This window comes from Thamnophis elegans, chromosome 3, assembly GCF_009769535.1.
Source record: "Thamnophis elegans isolate rThaEle1 chromosome 3, rThaEle1.pri, whole genome shotgun sequence".
In the NCBI taxonomy this organism is placed as follows: domain Eukaryota; kingdom Metazoa; phylum Chordata; class Lepidosauria; order Squamata; family Colubridae; genus Thamnophis; species Thamnophis elegans.
In genome coordinates this window covers 125,321,603-125,347,288 of record NC_045543.1, presented here as the reverse complement: position 1 = coordinate 125,347,288, position 25,686 = coordinate 125,321,603, and the positions used below count along the sequence as shown (strand labels likewise).

The following is a 25,686-nucleotide window of genomic DNA, read 5'->3' as shown; positions in this document are numbered from 1 at the left end:
TTGATAGCATTTCAGAGTTTACATATTGTTAGAGGTAGCACTGCCAACTATGTTTTTACACATGAAATGTCCCATTTCCTAATCTGGTGGAGAAAAAAAACATGGGAGGAATTCCTTCCTGATGCTTTGGGAAGCCTGTGAAGCTCTGGAGAAGGAAAGGTGTCAAACTCAAGGCATAACATTTTTATCACATGATATATCGTAACTTTTCCCCCCTTCGCTAAAACGGGGGTGGTTGCAGTCAGAATGTGACGCATCCAACCCGCAGGCTGTGAGTTTGACAGCCCAGCTCTGGAGTAGTGTTTCCCAACCATGGCAATTGTAGCTGTGTGCAGTACAATAAAAATTGTTTTGTGCATGTGCAGAAGCAAAAAAGCAAGATAGTGGCGCTTATGACACCGCCCCGAGAACCATTTTTTTTGGGGGGGGCAAGCCTGGGTTGTTGCCAGTTCCAGTGACCCAGGTCACCAAACCACTACTCCAAACTGGTAGGAACCCACCACTGGGCCGCACCCATGTCTAAGACACTTTCCTATTTTCCTCACAACCACCACCTTGTGAGTTGAGTTGGACTGAGAAAGAGTAAATGGCCCAAAGTTACCCAGCCGGCTTTTGTAGCTAAGGCAGGATTGGAACTCCAGCTTTCTAACTTTGGTGCCTTAACCATTAGACCAAACTTGTTCACTTTTATTATTAATATATATACTTTATTCATTAAACATGAAACTCAGCCAACTGAACATTCAAAAATACATTACAAATACCAGTGATTGGTGCTAATGGTTAATACGGTTTGCTACCAGCATTCTAGGTATCAACCAAGTACCTTCTTAAAATATAAGATGTTCCGAGTAACACAGTTTTTTTGCAGTTCCGCTGGTGTTATTGCAGGAAGCTGCAATTTGTTGATGTATCTTGTAAAATTCTTGGACATGGTGCCAAGTGCCCTGATCACAATGGGTATCACTGTTACATTATTATTGTTGTTGTTATTGTTGTTAATATATATATATATATATATATATATATATATATATATATATATATATATATATATATATATATATATATATATAATTACTATATTATTATTATTATTATTATTGTTGTTGTTGTACAATTGTATCACAGCGGCCAGTTGTTTCGCCGGATTTGGCATTGGTTACTAGTCGGGCCCCACCCAGGGGCCTAGGACGTCGTAACGTATTTTCGTAATATGCGTGCAGATCCAAGCAGTGCGGCTTTTTGCATTGGACTGATGGTGATTTTGTCAATTTTTAACTGTTTTAAATGTAATTCCAGTGCTTTTGGAATAGCACCCAGTGTGCCAATTACCACTGGAATTACCACTGCTGGTTTGTGCCATAGTCGTTGAATTTCGATTTTTAAGTCCTGGTATCTTGCGATTTTTTCATGTTCCTTCTCGGCGACCCTGCTATCACCTGGTATTGCGATGTCTATGATTGTGACCTTATTTTTCTCAACCAGTGTGATGTCTGGTGTATTATGCGCCAGTATTTTGTCGGTTTGTATACGGAAATCCCACAAGATCTTGACCATCTGATTTTCGGTGACTTTTTCAGGCTGATGTTCCCACCAGTTTGTTGCTGTTTTAATATTATAATTTTTGCACAAATTCCAATGGATCATTTGTGCTACTGAATTGTGCCGCAATTTATAATCAGTCTGCGCGATTTTTTTACAGCAGCTGAGTATGTGATCAACAGTTTCATCAGCTTCTTTGCAAAGTCTGCATTTGGCATCATCAGAGGATTTTTCGATTTTGGCCTTAATGGCATTTGTGCGGATAGCTTGTTGTTGCGCAGCCAGGATTAGTGACTCTGTTTCTTTCTTTAATGTACCTGTTTTTAACCATAACCAAGTTTGTTCACTGTCCACTTTATCTTTTATTTTTTCCAGAAATTGACCATGCAGTGCTTTGTTCTGCCAACTCTCCATTCTTGATTTTATCACATCTTTTCTGTATTCTTGTTTTGTCTGTTGGGCCTTCAGTAGATTTTTGTTCTTTACTTCGATTAATAGATGTTCTTGAGTGTCTTTTAAATAATCAGCCAGTGCATGTTTTTCTTCTTCAACTGTTTGCTTCACTTGTAATAATCCTCTGCCACCTGATTTTCGGGGCAGATATAGTCTATCAGTATCACCACGTGGATGTAAACTGTAGTGCATTGTCATTAGTTTCCTGGTTTTTCGGTCCAAAAGGTCCAAATCAGCTTGTGTCCAGTTAACTATGCCAGCTGTGTATCTTATAACTGGTATTGCCCAGGTATTTATGGCCTTGATTGTATTTCCACCATTCAATTTAGATTTCAAAATTTTCCTAACTCTGTTGGTGTACTCTCGCCTGACAATAGTTTTTACTTCCCCATGCTTGATGTTATCCAACTGCAGAATGCCTAAGTATTTGTAGGCTTCATTTTCTTTGCATTTAATTAGTTGGCCATTGGGCATTTCAATTCCCTCAGATGCAGTGATTTTGCCCCTTTTTATGGATACAGTGGCGCATTTTTCCATGCCAAACTGCATTGAAATATCGGTGCTGAATACTCGGACTGTATTTGTCAATGATTGGATTTCTATTTCTGACTTTCCATAGAGTTTCAAATCATCCATATATAGTAAATGCGAATTTTTTTCAGCTTTTTTGGCTGTTTGGTAGCCTAATTTCATTTTTTTTAAGATTACTGATAGTGGGATCATTGCGATGATGAAGAGAAGAGGTGAAAGTGAATCACCCTGGAAAATTCCTCGCTTGATATTAACCATTCCGTAGCTCTCATTCCCTACTGCCAACTCAGTTCTCCATTGTTTCATTGCCTTTTCAGTAAAGGATGTAATATTTTTGCTAATGCCAGTTGTTTCTAAGCATTTTATGATCCAACTATGTGGCAGTGAGTCAAATGCCTTTTTGTAATCAATCCAGACCATATTCAAGTTCGTTTTTCTGTTCTTACAATTTTCTAATATCATTTTATCAATTAGAAGCTGATCTTTTGTGCCCCTGCTCCTTCTTTTGTTGCCTTTTTGCTCTACTGGCAAGATGTTGTTTGTTTCCAAATAATCCATCATGTTATCTGCAATAATGCCTGTGAGTAATTTGAAGGTTGTTGGTAAGCATGTTATTGGTCTATAGTTTTCAGGTGTTGTTCCTTTAGTTGGATCTTTCTGAATCAAGTATGTTTTTCCAGTTGTCAACCATTCATCAATTTGGCCCTTTTGTAAAATTTCATTCAGTTGCCTGGCCAATGTTGCATGTAAACTGGTCAGATATTTGAGCCAGAAACCATGTAATTGGTCCTTTCCAGGTGATGTCCAATTCTTTACCTTTTTAACTCGATTTTTGATCATCTCAGTTGTTATTTCTAATACTTGCATTTGTTTGTTGCCAATGCTTTTCTCAAAGTCATGTATCCACTTTGCTTCCTTGTTGTAGTCCTTTGCATTTTCCCACAATTCTTTCCAGAATTCAACTGTGGCCTGCTTTTCTGGTTTTTCACTTTTGGTGTCACCATTCACATTAAGACTTTGATAAAAACGCCGTTGGTCTGATCGAAATTGCTGATTTTGTTTATATTGGATGATTCGTGCCTCATATCTTTCAATTTTTCTAGCTGTTGCTGTTATCTGCTGTTTTACAATCTCTACAGCTTCATTGATGTTTCTTGTATCCAATCTATATCTTCTGATTAGCCGATCTATGATTTTGTTGTTTTTAAGCCGTTGCTCATGCATGTTCTTTAAGTTACTAGCATCTGCCCTTAATTTTTTGAATTTTTGTTCTAGACGGATTTTCCACTTTGGCTTTGATGCTTTTTCTGTTGTGTGACTAGGTACTTTAATTTTAATGCCTAGTTCATTAGTGACTATTACAGCTGCGCTGTACATTAACTGGTTTGTTTCCAAGATGGATCCCGGTTCAATTGTTGAAAACACTGCATTAACCATTTTCATGATAGGGGCCAAAATTTTCTTAGGCACAGTTTTTAGTGATGGTAAACGTTGCCTTTCCTCATTAAGCAGAAAATGCTCCATGATCTTATCCTTCAATTCTTTTTGTTTTTGAGTTAGTTCATCAGTTGGTTCAGTGATAACTGGTTCTAGTGGTGGTGATGTTATTTCCTCCCTGAGAGCTTCTTCTGGGAGTTCTACTATAGTGTCTTTAGTTGTGTCTTGAATATCAGTTATTTCCGCTTGTGATATTGTTTTTTGGGTTTTGCAATTTGCCTGAATTTCCTCATGTTCAACTTCACTAAACACTTTATTCCGTATAATAAATCGCCTTTGATCTGCTAGTCGTTGTTCACTAACATTTGAATCTGGATATTGTTGTTTCCATAATTCATACATTCGCTTTAAATATCCTCTTTTTTCTGGCTCTGAGTTGTAGTAACAGGCCATTATGGCACGGTTTTCATCTGCACTATATTTTTGTCGTTTTGTTGGCTGGTCCACTTGTAGCCCACTTGTCGACGGATGTCCAGGGACCCCAACATCCGCCGCGGCCCTTGTTAACCCGCGCGACGACCGATGCGGTATGGAATTCTTATTCGTTTTTTTCACCATATTGTATGAGTTGGCGGGGTTTTTTTACGGGACCAGATGCCAACCTGATCCCAACCTTCCTCCTTTCTCATCCGGGCTTGGGACCGGCAACGGCGAAGTTTTTATTATTATTATTATTATTATTATTATTATTATTATTATTATTATTATTATTATTGCGTAGTTAATCTTTGGTGAGATTCACAGCCTTTGGGGCTGGTTGGTAGCTCAACAGCTCGAGTCCTAACTAAGGACCTAGGAACTATTAAGGTAACATCGAAGGATGTAAGCTGTTCCAAGTAGGGTGGTTTTTTGTAGAATCAGAATGTTCAAGTCTGATAAATTTAAAATTTCCAAATAGCGAGGTTAATTATGCATTAAGTCAGAGGCCTCTAAAATCCCCAAGTACTTGTAGCCTTCTTCTGGTTTTACTGCCTTTATCATTTCTTCATTCTCAAGTTCTATTCCATCATCTTCTATGACCTTGCCTGCTTTGTTTACCATTGTTGCACATTTGTCAATTCCAAACTGGCTAAATTCTTTTGTGCTTTCAATTAATAAATTCAGTTCGCTTTTGTTTTACCAAACAGCGTCAAATCATCCTTCTACACCAAGTGCAAAATTTTCACTCCTTTCTTTGCAAGTTCGTATCCATAGTTCATCTTGATTATCAGTGGTAGTATTGAGAGTATAACAAGTAGGGGTGAAAGGGAATCACCCTGGAAAATGCCTTGTTTAATTTCAACTTCACCCAGTACTTCTTCATTAGCTATAAGCTTCATTTTCCAGAAGTTCATTGAAGTTTCCATGAATTTTTGTATGTTGCTGCTGATGCCAAAGATTTTCAGGCATTTCTTGATCCAGCTATGGGGAACTGAATCAAATGCTTTCTTATAGTCTATCCAAGCAATGAACAGGTTGGTTCGTCTTTTCTTTGAATTCTTTAGGATTAGTTTGTCAATCAGCAGTTGGTCCTTTGTTCCTCTTCCTGTTCTACAGGAAGCAAGTTATTTCTTTCCAAGTATCCATACATTTGGTTTGCAATGATACAAGTAAGGAGCTTGTATGTTGTTGGCAAACAGGTGATTGGCTTATAGTTTCCTGGATCATTTCCTTTTTCTTTATCTTTTTGGATCAAAAATGTCTTCCCAGTTGTCATCCATTCATCATTTTCAGGTGTTTTTAGGATCTGATTCACTTGGGCTGCCAATCTTTTGTGCATACTTGTAAGTGCCTTTAACCAAAAGCCATGTAACTCATCTGGTTCAGGTGCACTCCAGTTCTTCACTTTTCTTGACTGTCTTTGCATCATTTCTTTTGTTACTTTCACATCTTCCATTTTATGCACTTTAATAGAATCCTCAATCTGTTTGATCCATTTTGCATTTCTGTTGTGCTTCTTGTTGTTTTCCCACAAATTCTTCCAGAATTTTGGAGCTTTCTCTTTATCAGGCTTTTCATTTGTTGTTACTCCATCTCCACTTTCTAAGTTCTTATAAAACTGGTGCTGATTTGCTCTGAACTGTGAGTTTTCCTTGAATTGAGTTACTTGGTTTTCATATCTTTTAATCTTTTCAGCAATGGCAACAACCCTCTGCTTCAGCTCTTCAATTACTATTGCAATCTCTTTATTCTCCAAATCGCATCTTGCTTCCAGGCTGCTTTTGACCTGCTTGTTCTTTAGCTGACCTTGCCTTAGGTTCTTCAAGTTGCTCAAGTCTCCACGAAATTTTTTGATCTTCAATTCCAACTGAATTTTCCATTTAAGCTTCTTCTTCTTACCTCTTTGGTTCTTTTGTATTTTCATACCCAATTCTTTGGTGGTTATGAAGGCTGCTGCATACATCAGCTGATTTTTGCAGCTAATGTAGTGGTTTGAATGGTTTTCACAGCCTCATTGACCTTTTTTAGTACCTTTCTCAATTCTTTCCGGTTCACTTGGTTCAGCTTTGGCAAACGTATTCTTTCAGCATCTTCCATTTGATGCTTTATTTTCTCAGGTAATTGAGCAATATCTGTTGGTGTTTGTTCTTCAGTGCTTCCTTGTTCTTTATCTTCATCCATTTCAGCATCCTATACCTCCCTTTCTTCCTCAGTTTGCTTTTGAGTCTGCAAATCATTCTTGATGTTATTCTTCTTGTTGGTATACTCAGACCATTAGTTGCTTTCTCTTCAATTCCTATTAATTCTGCTGTAGTGAAAAATTTGTGGCTTAGAATTACATGTCATTGGTCCACTAGCCTTTGTTCACTGATATCACAGCCCGTGATACATTCAAAATCTGATACATTCACGTTTGAAATCCACGCTTTGCTGGCTCAGACTGATAGTAAGCTTTCATAATAAAGATGTTTTCTTCCCTAGTCCAGATTTTTCGCTTTTTCACTTTTTCTTCTAATAGCTTGTCAGCTCCATGCCCTGGTTGCCTAGCAGAGGGAGCTGAGCCCTGTAGCTCATTTTGCACAGAATGCCCAGGAGCCATAGCATCCAACGGAACCCTTGTTAATCTGGGTGACGGTTCAGCTGGTATAAATTCATTTTTTTCATATTCACCATATTTGAATAGGTTGTGGAGCAAATTTTGTCTGGCCCTTCACCTAAGACCTGTCTGATATGGTTGTACCTGTTCAGCATATCCCTTAGGATCATTAGAGCATGCAAGCCCCTCCACCACAACAAGGTAAAGCTCTTCGGAGGGGTGGCGCCCATTACTACTACTACTACTACTACTACTACTACTACTACTACTACTACTACTACTACTTTATGAGTTTCATTTGGATTTCAGCTACCCAAATGCTGGAATTGAGCAAAATATATCTGTTGGCTTTTGTATGTGTGTGTGTGTGTGTGTGTGTGTGTGTGTATGTAAATAAAATAAATACAAAATAAAAATCTAAATAAATTATAGAAGGAAGTTCTCTTTCAATTGAACTTGATTGAGAAATGATGAAAACCAGTTTTTTTAAATGCTTGCTAATTATTCTGTGCTGTCTGAAACTATTCAAATTAGATATTTATATCAGGAGGTAACAGAAGGAAAATTCAGCTGTTACTATTCCTCTGCTTTTACCTGAAATATAAATTAAAATGTTAGAATGTCAACTAGCATAATAAGGTACTGACATGTGTGAAACATCAAACGCCAATTAGTTTTTGCATCTAGAATCTGTATAATGAGCCAGGATACCAGGCACCAGAAGATAAAATTTGTAGATTAAAATTTCCACAAAACTTCTTACCTATTGATTTTATTTTACTTTGGAAGAAGGTACAGTGGCCATGAGCTTACCATGAGTTTTTCTGTAGAAAACTATGAGAAAATTAATTTGCAAGCAGACAGAATATTTGAGTCTAAGAAAGAATAGTTTGATCAGGCCTCCATATTCATGGTACTAAAGATCAGATTCCAATACGATTTAATTTAACTGAAAACCACAATTCAATATTGCACAAAGAGCCATGTTGCTTTAGAGGTTTTATATTCTTTTGCAGAAAATTTCTATTCAGGAAAATGCTAATCTTTCTCTTTGCGTACCTAGAAATCCTTATTAGAATAGCTATCAACTGTATTTGAGACTACAACTCCAATAATTCCCATCTGGTATAGGTGATGGGTCTGCTGGCCCTAAGAAAGGTAACAAGCTGAAGACTGTAAAAGTAAAAACAGTTTGCATAAAAGGGCATTTTGCTAGATGATAAAATATATATTTTGCACTCAAATAATTCCAGACACAATACTGTTGTTTGTTATAAAGATTAATAGCACCCATGCTTGACTAGTGTAATGCATTCTATGTATTACTTTCCAACTAGTCTTGAATTTCAATTAGCACAGACATCAGCATTAGGTAGTCTAAGAAAGAACCAGAAAAGACCATATATGCATTCTCTTGGCTGCTGGTATTTCTCTGGATAAAGCACACAGTATTGACTTTGAAGTCCTAAATGCATGACTATAGGCTACTTCAAACTTTTTCTTCATGGCTACCCCTTCCCATTCACCCAAGTCCAAATCTCCAAGGTTCACTGAGGTCATCTAAGGAGGTTCAGCAATAGGGGCTTGTCTCCTGTGAGATCTCGGGGGTCAAGCTTTCCCTGTAGCTGTCCCAATTTTTAAAAGGCAATCTTAGCTGAATTGAAAAGGCTGGCTTCATTCTTGGTTTGTCCAAAAAGTCTTCAAAACGAATCTTTTGGGACTGTTCTTTTTAACTTGTGAAGATTTTAATTTTTAATATTCTTCATTTAATTTGGCTTAATGGGGTTTTTTTTTGGTAAATGATATGACAAAACACAAACAGTTCCAATGAGTAAGCAACTAAATATATAAGCAATGAAAAAAGAACCCACAACTTCTATTACAATAATAATTATTTCAATCAATTTGTCATTCAGTTGGTAAATTGTGCCTGACTCTTCATGACCCTACAGATCACAGCAACCAGGTCCCCCTCTCTTCCATTGTCTCCTGAAATTGCCCCCCCCAAAACAGCAGTTTTCATTTGGAGTGGGAGCAGAGGTGGTATTCAGCTGGCTTGGACCGGTTTAGGTGAACCGGTAGTGGAAATTTTGAGTAGTTCAGAGAACTGGCAAATACCACCTCTGACTGGCCCCACCCTACTGCCCCATTATTTACTGTCCTATATTCCCTTGGTTTTTAGCTCAGCTGATTCACGCGACAGAATGGATTGCCGCACCTCAGCTGAGCTAAAAAAAAATAACAACTCAGCTCACCAGTGCTGACACTGAGGGTGATCTTTGAGTGATGCGCACGCATGCAAAGCATGGTCTCATAGAACCTGTAGGAAAACATCTGGAATCCCATCACTGAGTGGGAGTGAGTAATTTTATTTAGGACAGTGCTTTGGGGAAGTTCCTCTCCTTGAATGATGTGGTCCAATTTTGATTCCTTGCTGGGCTACTATTTAATAAACTACAAAGCAAAATAACACATTTTCAATTCAAATCTGCTTAAAGAAAGCAATGCTTTCTACAGCAGAAGTGTTTTTGTGAATAATCACAGGAAATATGTTTTTTTTTAAATGGCACGCTTATGAAAACTGTGAACAACAATATAAATAGTTGATGCTGATGCTATTTTCTGTCACACAAAATCTGTTTTTCTAATAGTTGGCAAGGTATTCAAAAGATGTAAAATGATGTTCATTCATGGAATAGAGAAATAAATAAGTACTAATCTTGTTATTTAACTTATTTTTTAAAATGACAATTGAACTGTGGATTAATACATTATTTCATGCTTCCTGATCTGCGAGTTCTCAAAATTGGCCATATTTCTCTTTTCATTTTCTTTGCCTTTTCAACCTAGCTATTGTCTAGTTAAATAGACAGTTATTGGCTATTATTTTGTCAAGAATGCTCCTAGGCCTGGGTTGGCCACAGAAACATTATTGGAAATGTTATGTTAGAGACAGATATTTTGCTTGTAGCCATGTTTCCATTTATTAATTATTAACTAAAATAATCTTTGTAATGTGGAGGAGCACATGACAGACAATGAGAGGAGCAAGTTCTATTAAAATCCCTGAGTACTCAATTTGTGTGTTGAATTTATAAGCTGTTTCAATTGTTGCTAATTCTTAGGAGCTTACATAATTGAAACAATGCATAAGAACAAATAAGAAAAGAATCAAATACTTACAACAACCGAAATAAATCATAACTACACTACACACCCATAACTAGTTATAATTTACTAGGCAAGGAACAATAACAGTCCATTAATGACAAACATATCACCACTTAAAGAAGAAACTTCATAAAATATCCACCTCTGATGCCTTTTGGGATTGATAGGTTTAATAGTCCTTTGCCTATCTAGAGAGACCAAATGGATCTTGGAGGCAATACTATTCCAGAGAAAGGAAGTACTAGAAGCAAAGCAACTAAAAAAACTCATGTATAGCATTGATTAAACCTGAACACCTGTTGTATGGTAGAAAACCAAGTTTGGGGAAAAAAGAATTCGATATACAATACAATACAATAGCAGAGTTGGAAGGGACCTTGGGGGTCTTCTAGTCCAACCCTCTGCCTAGGCAGGAAACTCTATACCATTCCAGACAAATGGCTATCCAACATCTTCTTAAAGACTTCCAGTGTTGGGGCATTCACAACTTCTGGGGGCAAGCTGTTCCACTGATTAATTGTTCTAACTGTCAGGAAATTTCTCCTGTTCTAAGTTCTAAGTTCTAAGTTGCTTCTCTCCTTGATTAGTTTCCACCCATTTCTTCTTATTCTACCCTCAGGAGCCTTGGAGAATAGTTTGACTCCCTCTTCTTTGGGGCAACCCCTGAGATATTGGAACACTGCTATCATGTCTCCCCTGGTCCTTCTTTTCATTAAACTAGACATACCCAGTTCCTTCAACCGTCCTTCATATGTTTTAGTCTCCAGTCCCCTAATCATCTTTGCTGCACTTCTCTGCACTCTTTCTAGAGTCTCCACATCTTTTCTACATCGTGGCAACAAAAACTGAATGCAGTATTCCAAGTGTGGCCTTACCAAGGCATTATAAAGTGGTATTAACACTTCACGTGATCTTGATTCTATCCCTCTATTTATGTAGCCTAGAACTGTGTTGGTTTTTTTGGCAGCTGCTGCACACTGCTGGCTCATATTTAAATGGTTGTCCACTAGGACTCCAAGATCCCTCTCACAGTTACTAGTATTGAGCAAGGTACCACCTATACTGTACCTGTGCATTTCATTTTTCTTGCCTAAATGTAGAACTCTTTTCACCATTGAATTTTATTTTGTTAGATAGTGCCCAATCTTTACGTTTGTCAAGATCCTTCTGTATCTTAAGCCTTTCTTCTGGAACGTTGGATATAAATGTTTCCATAAGCACTACCTATCTACATGAAAATCTCCTTCCTTCTTCTCCTGCCATGGTTCTTAATGCATATTTGAAGCCAAACAAACTGGGAACACAACTCTTCAATGGTTACCAGGAAGATGGGAAAAAAGGGATGAGAATATAGCTATTACAGGCTGGAGAAATAGATAACGAGAATCAATTTCTCCTTTTTCTTAATTTTCTTAGGCAGAAAAAGTACAGTTATGAGAGTTTGTGTTTCTTCTAACTGTAAAACTACTTTAAGCTGGAAAGAGATTGTAATTGGTATGCTTAATGTGCATAGCTAATATCCTAGTATAATTTTTCCAAGTAGCAGCATACTTCAGAATTTCGTAGCTCAAAACAGAGTAGAACATTATGTCTCTTAAATATGCAATTTTGAAGCAACATTTGGAATAACTGCTGGCACAGAAAGGTTGATTTCTTGGAAATGTGGTGCAAATCACAACATGGGTGAAAAATAAAAGTTAATCTTCAGAATGGCTCCATAAGTCTATTAAGATAGCTTTTTAAAAAAGATATTTTCCCCAAGCATATTGTTTAATGGAAAGTTTGCAACAGTGCAGGAAAACGTGATGAAATCCAGCATTTATTTTATTTATACTATTACTTTCATGCACAGGCTCAATAATAATTTAATTTAAAGCTTTAACACTCTCTCTCTCTCTCTCTCTCTCTCTCTCTCTGTGTGTGTGTGTGTGTGTGTGTGTGTGTGATAAAACTATATAATGCTATTTGAGTTAGAACATTTCATTTTAAAATTATTTCATTTAATGACATAATTCATTTCATATGCTATTCCTTTACTGAGGAACTTTGGGAGATGAAGAAGATACATCTCAAACATCATTAGAAGAAGACCAAGGCCTTTGTGAATGGTTTAGTGTATGTGTTAGTGGTGGGTTCACCATCTTGTTCTTTTGTTATCCTATTTGTTTTTGTTGGTTTTATGTTTTCTGAACTATATTGTATTTTTTCTACTTGTCATATTATGAACTACCTAGTGTCAGTCTAAAGACACCTCCTAAATCAATTAAATTGTATTCATGTATTAACTTTTATATTTGTACAATATATTTAGAATATCCTTTCATTTACTGATTCTTCAAACACAGGAAAAGATAGATTGAGTGCTTATGTTGGGCACTTATTAACTTTACCCAACAAATCTTGAGAAACTAATCTCAAGTGAATTTGGGGGAAATTTTAAATTGCCAGGAATTTTTGAAATGTGCTGGACCTTAAATAGTTCAGTGGATTAGCTGAAGAACTATCTAACCCTTACATTCTAGAAATGATATCCTGCAGATAGTACACCAACTTGCTGATGCTAAAATATGGAGATGGGAATGTTAGGAAATGACATCTGTTGGGCACAACTGTCATGTTGAAGTTTAATACAAAATTATTATGTCTTTCAGATTGCATTATTTCAAATTCAAAGTGAAGTTTAGCGCTCAGTTGAGGAAGGCAAAACAAATCTGAAAAAAAAATTCTTTTTTCCCATTTTCAGTTGTATCATTTGATGGGTGTCTGCATTTATCAGCAATCTTCACTACTTCAAACAGCCACTTTTTAGTCAACTTGTCCCAACAGAATCCACGAGACCAGTTTTCTTTTCAGTAACAAGCACCGAAACTAACAAGATTTGAAACTTAAAGAGTACCGTTGTTAAAAATTACCTTCTCTTGATACTGACGTCGGGATGAATCCAAAGACTGAATCAGGGCTGTGGCATGTCCAACAAACATTGCGTAACAGGTGGCCCCCACAATCATGCTCAGCATGGTTATCCAGAGATCTGACATGCTCACAGGGGCTCTGGCTCCATATCCAATGCAAAGCATATGGCTCATAGCTTTGAAGAGTGCATAGGAATACTGCTTCCCCCAGGAATTATTCTGTAAAAGAGGAAGGGAAGGGTGAACAGAGAGAAATGCTTGAGAACACAGAACAAAGGAAACTAGATTTAGGAGGATAACAGCCTTCTTACCCAGAAGAAACATCCCTGTATTACAGCCTTCTAAAATAAATAAATATCTTGGAGAAGTAGGTTGAGATTCATATAATCACAAATCAGGCATTTACACACCATGAACTTTCCTCTTTCAAAAGGATGGCAAGCAAGTATTCAAGGGTCTCAGAATTTATAATGCATTTTCATATAGGAAAGATAAATGCTACATACAGTATGTATTACAAAAGTATTATATGATTATTTGCTCACACACAGAGACATGGGTGTATGTGCCATCCATGTATGTCTGTTTGTTTATGTATGTATCTGTATATATGTGTGTAAATACATCAACACAGAAATGCACATGCACACTAATGTATTAATTTTTTTAGATAGTGTTGACTATACTATTAGAACAACTGCTTGTATCTTCCTCTCCTCCCTCCCCTTCAGGTAATATGTAGAAAATGTTGATAGCACAATATCTGTTTGATACAGAACTCATAAAATTATAGGAATATGTCCTGCTTTGGGATTCTAATTTGATGGACACAATACAAATTATTCTGAATTTTTTCACGGGACACAAATATCTATGAAGTAAAATTAGATAGCATAACTTTATCAAATCCAAGATAATTTATCTACTTGAATTATCATAGTGTTCCTTGAAATGTTCACTTTGGTTCAAGGCACATGAACAAGAAACATAAAATAAAATGCTTAAAGGAAATCCTGAAATCTCAAATGCTCAGATAGTACACTCCTTCATGCATCTTTTTCTACCAGTTGCATTTCATATCCTTTAATTCCAATCTGGTTAAGTCTTGGGGAGGGGACGGACCTCTATTCAGACTCTTCATTTAAATATGCCATATCACAAATGTATTTTCTTGGGGGGATGTTGATGGGGATGTGATAGGCATCCCTGTTTCATTCCCAACCTTGTGGCATTTTGAAGTCCGCTCTATACCTCTAAAATCCTCCATATCTTCTATGGATTGTTGCAGAGGCTGAACAACAGTTCAGCAATGGATATAGAAATCTATGCATTTAATTGAGATAGTTTGGAAGGTTTTTTTCATACTGCGAGTAATGCACTGGTGGGATTCAGCCAGTTCGCACCTATTTGGGAGAACTGGTTGTTAACTTTCTAAGCAATTTGGAGAACTAGTTGTTGGAAGAAATCTCATTTTGTTCCCCCCCCCCCCACTTTACAGGGCTAATCCTGTAAGGAAGACAGGAAGGAAACATTCTGGTATTGTTTCTAGCCTAATCTTTATTGCGTTGCTTACAGAAACTGCCTCTCCAGTTAACCCTTATTACATTGTAACAGTTAAGGTGAAGCGCCCATTGACCTGAGTGACATTGAGTTGGCCACGCCCACCCAGTCACATGACCACCAAGCCATGCCTACCCAGCTGGTCATTAGGGCAGAGAACCGATTGGAGCAATGACATTGGTTGAATACATAGAAACATAGATATTTTCTTGCTATTTTCCTTTCTTCTTTACCCCTCAGGATCAATCAGGAGAATTTAAAGGCCCAGCACAATTGTTCATTCTAGTTACTGAAATCAGCAAGTATAAATTAGAAATACATATTTCCAGTTGCTTAATGCCTCTTTCAATAATAGTTCACAAAGAAATAATTGGGTTTTTTAAAATAGAAAATGAGATCATTACAACCAAATTTATATTTGTTTGCATGGGTTCAAACATGAACATAAGATCTCAGCATGAAAAATATTCAGTATTGGGATGCATGCAAGTGTCCAATAATATATATTATAGGACACTTTTCTTAGTATTAATAACTTTTAAAAGCTTCTGAAACATTGATAAATTTAAAAAACACTTTCTGTTACTCAAAATCCTATTTTTTTCTCCTCAAAGGGGAAAAACAATACACTATAAATGCCATAAAGAAGGCATTTAATTTTTTACCTTACAGTTATCACTGCCTTCAGATTAGTAGTAATCCATTTTAACTGAATTAAACAGAGAAACATTAATCCAAGGAGGGAAATAAACTATTAAAGACAGTAATTGTGACAAATACCAGAGCTGTTTATCCGAGGATTGATTATATAATCAAGCCTGAGGGTACCAGAAAATCTTCACATTTGTAAAAAAGCAGTGATCACTGATTATTTGCAATTAGTCTACCAAGTCTAAGCCTTAATTTAGAAGTCTTCTTCAGCAAACTCTATTTAAATACAGCTCTGTTCTATGTTTAAAGGTCTGTTGTACTCTTCTTAATCAGGAAGATGTTTCCTTCTAAATATTGGCCTCATACAGCTAAGGGACAACTAAGGGAACAATCCTACTTTTGCTGGGAAATCATCTGTGGGAGCATAAGACGGCCACTGCTAGCAGAGAAAAGGATTATATCTTATTTCACAATAAATTCTACTGATGTTCATAAGAGTCTGTACTACTGTTGAAGTTCAGCAGTTGTAAACTCCAAAACTGAGTCCATTCGTTCTTCAAAAACTGGGCTGAAATAATGACAGCTGTGGGATCAGGGTTCACCGACAAAAGGGCGTCCGACAAAAGCACGCCCGACTAAACCGCGGTGACAAAACCGAGAGTTCTAAACCGCGCCGACGAATGAGCGCTGAAGCGCGTCAACAACAGCGTGCCAACAGAAGCGTGCTCTAAACCTAATCCTAGCCCTAATCCTAACCCTAACCCTAACCCTAAACCTAACCCTACACCTAACCCTAACCCTAACCCTAACCCTAAACCTAACCCTGACCCTAACCCTTACCTTAACTTAAATTTCACTTCTGTTGGCGCGCTGTTATTGGTGCACTGTTCTCGGTCCGTTGATGACGTTGCAGTTTTAGCGCCATGGTTTTGTCGGCGCGCTTTTGTCGTGCGCGCATTTGTTGGGTCACGGGGATCAGTACTGTTACTATTCTTCCTTTGAACCCAATTGGGTTCAAAATAAAAGAATGATGGGTTGTGCCCAGTTTTTGCTAAGTCAGCGAGCCTTCAGACCAAGAACACAATTCTTCCATTATCCTACAGAGTCTGCCATCATGCAGGTCTGAAAATAAGATTTAGATTTTTTTTGTCTGCTATATCCTACTGGCTCTTCTGTCAGTTCACTTCAATAGATCTTACTATAACAAAGTTCGGTTAATTCGAGGCCTCAACAAATACACGAATCTTGATTCAGATATTGTTTTATATGCCTGGTTTAGAGAAGGTGTGGATAATCAGGATTAACTGTGATCAAGTTAGTGTCAATCCTGGAGCCATCTCAGAACACCTTCAGGGTTGCCATGGTGAGGCTGTATAGAACTGTGGGAAATGGAGGGGAGAGTAGAGATATCTGGGGAAATATGTAGCCAAAATAATATTCTTTCTCCTGAGAGTCAAGGACACTCTCATCAGCACGTGGTGGGGGCGTGGATGGGAGTCATCCGGGTCTTGGACTGTGACCTGATTGGGGCATGTGATGGTTGTATGTAGTGGGGGGGGGGAAGAACTTTAGATTTTGATTTGGGTAGGGAAAATCCAGAGAGCTCCAGAGTCTGGTTTTCACCAGCTGTGGAAATATGACATGCCTAATAAATCTATACTTTGAAGAAACCTCTGGCTTTGGAGTTTTGATTTCATCCGGGCTGCTACTTGAAACCTTGAGAGTTAGATTCTTTCTTCTTAAAAAGAGGGGAAGGGGGAATCTACACATGTACTGTGTAGTACATGAAAACATGATAACAGTATCTGTTATGTGGTTGTTGTTAGTTGCGAAATCATGTCTGACCCATCATGACTCCATGGACAATGTTTACCAAGGAACCTGAGGGTAGAACAAGAAGCAATGGGTGGAAACTAAGCAAGGAGAAGCAACTTAGAACTGAGGAGAAATTTCCTGACAGTTAGAACAATTAATCAGTGGAACAGCTTGCCTCCAGAAGTTGTGAATGCTCCAACACTGGAAGTCTTTAAGAAGATATTGGATAGCCATTTGTCTGAAATGGTATAGGATTTCCTGCCTAGGCAGGGGGTTGGACTAGAAGACCTCCAAGGTCCCTTCCAATTATGCTATTGTATATATTGTATATTTTGTATATTGTTTCTCCAGGCCTTCCTGTCCATTCCCAGAGTCCATTTAAGCTCATGCCTACTGCTTTGGTGACTCCATCCAGCAAACTCATTCTCTGTCGTCCCCTCCTTCTTTTGCCCTCAGTCTTTCCCAGATTTAGGCTCTTCTCCAGTGATTCCTTCCTTCTCTCATTAAGTGGCCAAAATATTTGAGTTTCATCTTCAGGATCTGGCTTTCTAAAGAGCAGTCAGGGTTGATCTCCTCTAGGACTGACCAGTTTGATCGCCTTGCATTCCAAGGGACTCGCAGGAGTCTTCTCCAGCACCACAGTTCAAAGGGCTCAATTCTTGTTGTTCTATTATAAAACAGTGTTATAACTTGAGTTGGGTGGGGTTACTCCTAGGGAAGCCTCCTGTTGTTAAGCAGATCAATTCTATTGCCACATGGTCGCTTTATTCATTACCACCATTCATCCATACTTTGACATTCAAAGGCAAATTGATTTTCAAGGTTGAAGGCTGTTGCCTAACTGAAGCTATCCTTTCTTTCCTTCCGCTCTTTGTTACAGCTGGATAGCTCCAGCTGCTGCAATCTGGTAGCAAAGATCTGCAGAATTGCTATTGCTTCAAAGCAGATGCTTCTGCTAGGCTGAAAAGAGAAAGCAGATTTATAGCGGTTTCTTGGGATATTTTGAGCCTAAATACTTAATACTTAAACCTAATACTAAATACTATTCATTTGTTGTACACTGGTATCTTCACTGGGAAACTCATGCTATTTGCAGCATTCATGAACAAAATGATCTTTTACAGGGCTTGCTCAAAACAACCAAAAACTAGCTGCAAGGGGATGGAAAGTTATTTCTGGCTCTGGTATTTCAAACACTAAATAATTATTTAGGGCATCAAGCTGTAAAAATATCTATTTCTAATTATCATATTTAATTCATGTATTAAGTTATATGACCATAAACATAATTTTCCCCCTGTTTTTCTCAAGAAAGTATGCACTTAAGCATAAAAACTTGCTTGGTCATTCTGAGCCAGTCATTCTCTTTCAACCCAAAATAATAAAGGCAATATAAAAATTAATGTGTTGATTAGTTAATTAATTAATACTGGCAAATAGAAAGCGGACACATCAATATTCTGGATTTTTTTTCTACTTTTCAATGTAGACTACAATCCTGGTGATTTCCCATGTAAATACTAATCAGGTTGGAGCCTTCGTAACTTTTTATATAATTTTTATTTTCATACTAACCCAAAGTTATTAGATATATCCACCTAGCTAGACATTAATTAAAACAAACAAAAAACCAAATAAATAGGCATAAAATGTAAGGAATGTAAGGGAAATAACATATCCCCAAAACAATTAAAAGGATGAACAACATCCTTTGCATAACATTAATTTTATAGAATTTAAAATTTAAATTTCAGACCCCTAAGAATTTATTCCAATAAGATTTCAACTTTAAATATCAAAGTTTGAACTAGTGGATCAAATAATCATACTGATGATGTCAAATAGTTATAATGAAACTACTCAGAAAGACATAAATTAAACACAAGAGTAAGTACATTATACATACTTTGATCCTATACTCATTTTACTGTTTAAGTGTTAAGGGAGAAGAGAGCAAAAGAAGATCGAGAGAAGAATAAAAGGAGGAAACATCTATGCAGCTGGATTTGATCTAAAGATTGTCTGATTCAACAACCAATGTCATAAGGAAAATTAGATCCCCATGGGAAACCTGTGTGCAAGACATTAAGAGTATAAACCTCTCTTGCTACTATTATATTAATAAGTGTTCCACAATGAAATGGAAAATATATAATGTGAAGCTACCATGGCCAATAGCCACTGAAAGAATATATTTAGTGATTTGTCTAATCCTCATCAAAAGCTGTTTGTGTGAATAAATATTTCTCATCCTACATCTTGTCTATTTATTTTCATTAGCTAAATACAGGCTCTAGTAACATGAGAGGAGAGAGAGAAAAGCTGCACATACCTGCATAAACCCATTTTAATGCTCCTACTAATATACTATGAAGAAAAACAACAGTAAAAGGTGTAAATGTGTGGGTATGTATACAAAAACATACCCTCTTTTTCTTGAATTTATAGTCAAAAGAGATAATAATTATGATGATTAAAGAACCAGTAAAATAAAGCCACCAAAAAGAAATGGATCATTAAATCTGCAGAGCAGTTTTTACATTTCTGTTCATAGCTACATCAAAATAAAAGCCCAACTGAATTCAGTGGTGCTTTCTTCTGACTAAAGTCATTCAACTTATGACATAGTGATCGATCTTCTTCTTCTTCTTCTTCTTCTTCTTCTTCTTCTTCTTCTTCTTCTTCTTCTTCCTACTTCTCCTCCTCCTCCTCCTCTTACTCCTTCCCTCTCTCTCCCATCTATCTATCTATCTATCTATCTATCTATCTATCTATCTATCTATCTATCTATCTATCTATCTATCATCTATCTATCTATCTATCTATCTATCTATCTATCTATCTATCATCTATCTATCATCTATCTATCTGTCTGTCTGTCTGTCTGTCTGTCTGTCTGTCTGTCTGTCTGTCTATCTATCTATCTATCTATCTATCTATCTATCTATCTATCTATCTATCTATCTATCTATCTATCTATCCATGGCAGGATAACCCTGGAAGGATTGGAGCAATTTCAACCAAACTTGGTACATACATGACTTACTCTTGGAAACAAATACCTTTTGGGATGTGTGTTCTATTAAGATACAGCCTGTTGTGGCTTCTACCATACTGCCATAAAATGACTTCTACTGTACAGCGCAGTGGAGTTGCCATGGTAATGGCTTCACAGTACCTCACAAGGGGGCTCCCTCTGGTAAGGGGTAAAATTTAATATTAGAAATTACATTATTTTTGAAGACAAATTTATGGATTAGGATAAATAAATACCCAGGTAATGCCAGGTTATCAGACAGTGGAATATAAAACAAGAGCAAAGCTCACTCCCTACTAGCACTGATGTTACCTACTTTGGGTAACAAACATTTCAAGAAAACAACTAAGCTCAGAGAATAGAAAAGACTCCTCATTTCAATCCTGAGTTACAAATATTCTCCTTTATCAGTAGTGACCTTCAACAAAAGATCTTTGTCAGCTGAAATGCATCTTTTCATTATAATTAGAAATGCACACTATCCTTACAAAAGTATTACCACTTTACCTGTTACTATGAGCTAGAACTTTCATTAAAAATAATCACAGTCTTCAGCCTCTCTTTGATATCTTGCCTTTTTCTCTGGCTTCCTCTATGCTGTTTTGTCTTGGGAATTCTGTTGCCTACAACAAACTCTATCGAAGTCACTGCCAAAATTAATTTTTAATGAAAAGAAACTGTATTCAGTCAGTTTAATTAATTCAGTTTTTGACATGATGTTATTCAAGTTTTGTCTTGTTCTTTTCCATTTTTAGAAGTATTGGCCCAGTGACATATCCATCAAAACCTTAGTTAGCTCCTCTCTAAAATTAGACTCTTTGGCCTAGTACTTTCCTTCTCTTACACCTTTCGATTCAACTCCTTACAATTCTCTTTTAGCACATGACATCAGGCTCAATTCCTATCACAGCCAATGGGTCAACACTTTGTCAATAAAAACAACAACCACCAGATACTATACTTGCAGTAAAACACTAGGAAGAAGGAGAAAAAAGAACAATGCAAATGTTAGATGATGAAGTCTACTTTATGGAATCTTAGGCTGTTGTTAGGACTTTTAGAAAACTCCAGTTCAGTTTTTACAACATGTAGAGAATCAATAAAATTTTCTTTGCTTAAGACTTGTCAGCCATACTAGGTAGCCCAGACCAGAAACATGGCCAGATAAGCTAATTCTACTTTATTGTAAAGCTATCTTAAGAAAATCCTGCAAGTCCGAAAGTATAATTCTCATGCTGTTACCTTCACAGTCTTAATGGTCCAAGCCCCCCTGCCAGGTATGGAAAACCCCTATTGGAGTTTGACACATAGCTCAATAATGTAAGGACTGTTCTTCCTGCGTCTCTTGCTCTGCCCGCTATGCAGCTCTGGACTACGATCCCTCTTATCTGATTATTGGTTAGGAAGCATCTTTTCACCTTTTCTACCAAGGTTATTCCCACATACCACTACAGAATACAGATGCAACTAGCATGTCCAATCACCTTGTCAACAAAAGTGCATATAGTCCAGGCTATGCTTTTCCCAGTTGCAACATATGGCTGTGAGAGTTGGCCCATAAGAAAGGCCGAGTACCAAAGAATTGTGGCCTTTGAACTCTGGTGCTGGAGAAGATTCCTGAGAGTCCCTTGGACTGCAAAGCAATCAAACTGGTCAGTCCTAGAGAAGATCGACCCTGACTGCTCTTTAGAAGGCCAAATCCTGAAGATGAAACTCAAATACTTTGGCCACCTAATGAGAAGGAAGGATTCACTGGAGAAGAGCCTAATGCTGGGGAAGATTGAGGGCAAAAGAAGAACGGGACGACAGAGAATGAGGTGGCTGAATGGAGTCACCAAAGTAGTAGGCGTAAGCTTAAATGGACTCCAGAAGATGATATAGGACAGGAAGGCCTGGAAAAATGCTGTCCATGGAGTCACAATGGGTCAGATATGGTTGCAACTAACAACAATAAGCATGTCCAAAACCTAAAGATGACTGGAGCTATTGTTCAATAATATCTGGATTTTGATTTTTCAGATTTCCTTACAAAAGAATATTTTCCCTCCTGTTCAATTAGAGACTGTCTGGACAAGTCCCTGCATTTTCCTTGGCAAAGTTTTTCAGATGCAGTTTCCTCTTTCCTACAGCTTGCCTCCTTCCCATTGCCTGCTTCCTACAACTGAGAGACAGTGACTGACTCAAGGTCCCCATTCTAGCTTTGTGTCCAAGATAGAACTCACGGCCTCCCAATTTCACAAAAGAACTACTACCGTCAATACCATCAAAGGACTCAATGTTAGAACATTTGGTAACTCCCACCCAGTTTGGAATATTGGTAACAACGGTAATTTTGTTTATTTCATTTTCCCATTCTTAAGGTAATTTTTAAAATTTTTTTATCTATAGATGTTATTAATAGTTATTATTTTATCTATCAATGGTTTGTTTTTAAACTTCTTTCTTAGGACTAAGGTATTGTTAAAAAAAGAAAAACAATTTTATGTGAATACAGAGAATATATAAAGCAATTCCCCAGTTATTGCATGCAGCCCAATGTTTTCTGAAATAGAACTTTAACGGATTTGATGAAAAGAATGAATTATTCAAAAGGACTAGTCCAAAATTATCAAGCTCAAATGCAGCTGCATTTTCTTAACATTTTCCTGATTCATTCTACTTTCATTTTATACCTTACTTTGGAATAGAAAACAAGTTAACATCCACAAAGAGGGCACGCCACTCAGACCAATTGTCAGCAGCATCAGCTGAGTCACCTACAACATTGCAAGACATTTAACCACTTTATTAACTCCTCTGGTCACCAAGCAACACCATCCATCTCATCATTATTTTTCAAAAAGCAACAGGACTTTCTTAATTTTTTTCTTGAAAACATTTTGCTTCTCATCCAAAAGCTTTCCCAATTCTGACTGAATGGCAGGGAGTGGAAGGATTTATTTATTCATTTTTTCAAGAAATAACCAAGGATGTACAGACACTTTTTGAAAAGCATCTTTGAAACAACCCTGACCTTGGATGATTGAGAATTTTCATAGACAAAACAAGTTAAAGTTTCATAAATTTGAAACCTATTTTAGTATTTCAAATAGAAGAGAAACTCTTACAAAACATGGGACATCTTGTGTTGATGTGCTAAAGTGCACTATCATGGATCTATCTGACTGAAAATCCTCTTTGAACCCTTAGATCTCATAACTGGGTCAAATTTATATTAGATTTATAGAGCCGACTCTATACATATCTAGAAATGGATAGAATCATGGTAGCACAGCGGTAAGAATGAAGTATTGCAGGTTAAGTCTGCTCACTGTCAGGAGTTCAGTTCTGACTCACTCAAAGTTGACTCATCCTTCCATCCTTCCAAGGTCAGTAAAATGAGGACCCATATTGTTTGGGGCAATATGCTGACTGTAAACCCCTCAGAGAGAGATATGAAGCAGTATATAAGTCTAAGTGCTATTGCTCTTAGGTCTGCAGTTTATAAAGACAACTCTTCCAATTACTATTAATGGACAGAAACCTTAGAAAGGGGTAAGAAATGGAAATGTTGTCCTTTCTTTCTAATCTCCAGGACTCTGGTTAGTTTGGTTTTTCTTATGTCAGAGGATTATCGCAAATTGCTATTATTGATCTTTTAAGAGCATTTAATGTTATGCTAGCAGTGAATATAATATTAGAAAAATACCACATTAAGATAAAAGTTCACTAATATTAAAAGAGGATTGGACAGTTGATGCGATTTAGTGACATATGCTCAATTCTACATATCCAAAGCTTTCAGAGTGAAGAGCTAATTGCAAATGATTTAAATAAACAAGCAAATAAATATAAAGTTCTTTTCTGGATCTTATATATATGTATATGTGCCTCAGTGGTGCAGTGGTTAGAGTGCAGTAGTGCAGGCTACTTTTGCTGCCTGCCGGTCCAAATCTCACCAGGCTCAAGGTTGACTCAGCCTTCCATCCTTCTGAGGTTGGTAAAATGAAAACCCAGATTGGTGGGGACAATACGCTGACTCTGTAAACCACTTGGAAAGGACTGTAAAGCACTGTGAAGCGGTATATAAGTGCTATTGCTACATATTTTTATGGAAGTAAAAATTATTTCAGTTCCTTCTATTTTATCCTAATTACTAACAGTATTTTCATCTTAGGGGAATACTATGGCTTTCCTTAAAATATAGCTGCCAGATCTTTACACTATCTTTGAATACTTTTAACATTTTCTAAGGCTGCGAGACCGCCTCCTGCCACATACCTCCCAGCGGCCAGTAAGATCCCACAGATTGGGCCTCCTTCAGATGATGCTGTCAGCCAAACAGTGTCAGCTGGCGGGCCCTCAGAGGAGAGCCTTCTCTGTGGCGGCTCCGACTCTCTGGAACCAACTCCCCCGGAAATCTGGACTATACCCACTCTCATGGCATTCAGGAAAGCTGTAAAATCTTGGCTGTTCCGGCAGGCCTGGGGCTGTTGACCTCACTGTTGAGGTCCAGCTCCAACTAGAATGAATGTATGAGGGTGTTTGTTGTTTTTAAATTGTTTTCTTTTATTGTTATGTGTTTTTTCTTATATTTTTTGTAAGCCGCCCGGAGTCCTTCGGGATTGGGTGGCATATAAATATATTAAATAAATAAATAAATAAACAAACAAACAAACAAACAAACATAATCCATCATAGTAAAAGTATCAATTCATTCAACAATGAGTTCAGTACAGCAGTGCAACAAAATTGGTCATAATTAAAACAAGCCAAGTCTTGAAAACTATTTCAGCAAAATACAGAACTGTGAAACTGAAAAGAAATGTATGTTATTTTAATATGCCAGTTATAGAGAAGGACTGAAGAAATACTAAATGGAATCACAAAGTACCAGTGGAGATGTCTGTCTGCTTGCTTTTCTGACTTGCAGATTTTATGTTGAAATAAATCCCAGTAGTTTCTTTGGAACTCCCTCCTACACAACCACGCATAGAGTTACTCCATGTAACGTAGGCAACTAATTCTCCCTGAGTTTCAAAGGTGATTGCGCTGGGATTGCTTTGCGCTGTCTTTTATGAAACTCTCTACATGGCACAATACAAAATCTTTCTTTCACTCTGGCTAGCTCATTTGGGAGTGCTTTTGTTCCTTTCATTCAACACCTGGCTTACAAAATTCTGTAGAAAATGTGCATTTTTAGTTTCCTGTGTAAGTGCTGGGGAAGGGAGCTATAAAAAAGCTGAATACCAAGAGCATGGGGATGATCAAGAAACACCACTCAGCAACTTGGTGACCTATTTTTTTTATTAGGGTAATTACATTTTTGAAGTCACCATTTGGTTTGAAAAGCTATACTTGCAGGATGTCAGCAAATGTACAGCTGATCAGCTAAGAGATTTCTGAATGTCTTCAAAGATTGGCAAAACATGTAAGAGACTCTGACCACAGTAGTCAAAAATCAAAACTAAGAAAAAGAGAAAGGGGATTGATACAAGCAAGTCAAAGAAAATATAGCT

At 37.2% G+C, this 25,686-nt stretch overlaps 1 protein-coding gene across 1 annotated transcript in view; it reads right to left on the bottom strand.

Annotated features, from left to right (window-relative positions):
* Positions 1-25,686, bottom strand: part of HCN1 (hyperpolarization activated cyclic nucleotide gated potassium channel 1) — a 174,258-nt gene that overhangs the window by 35,081 nt on the left and 113,491 nt on the right. Inside the window, exon 4 of the mRNA XM_032214019.1 lies at positions 13,126-13,344. Coding sequence (XP_032069910.1) covers positions 13,126-13,344 — 219 coding nt within the window. The remainder of the gene's footprint in view (positions 1-13,125; positions 13,345-25,686) is intronic.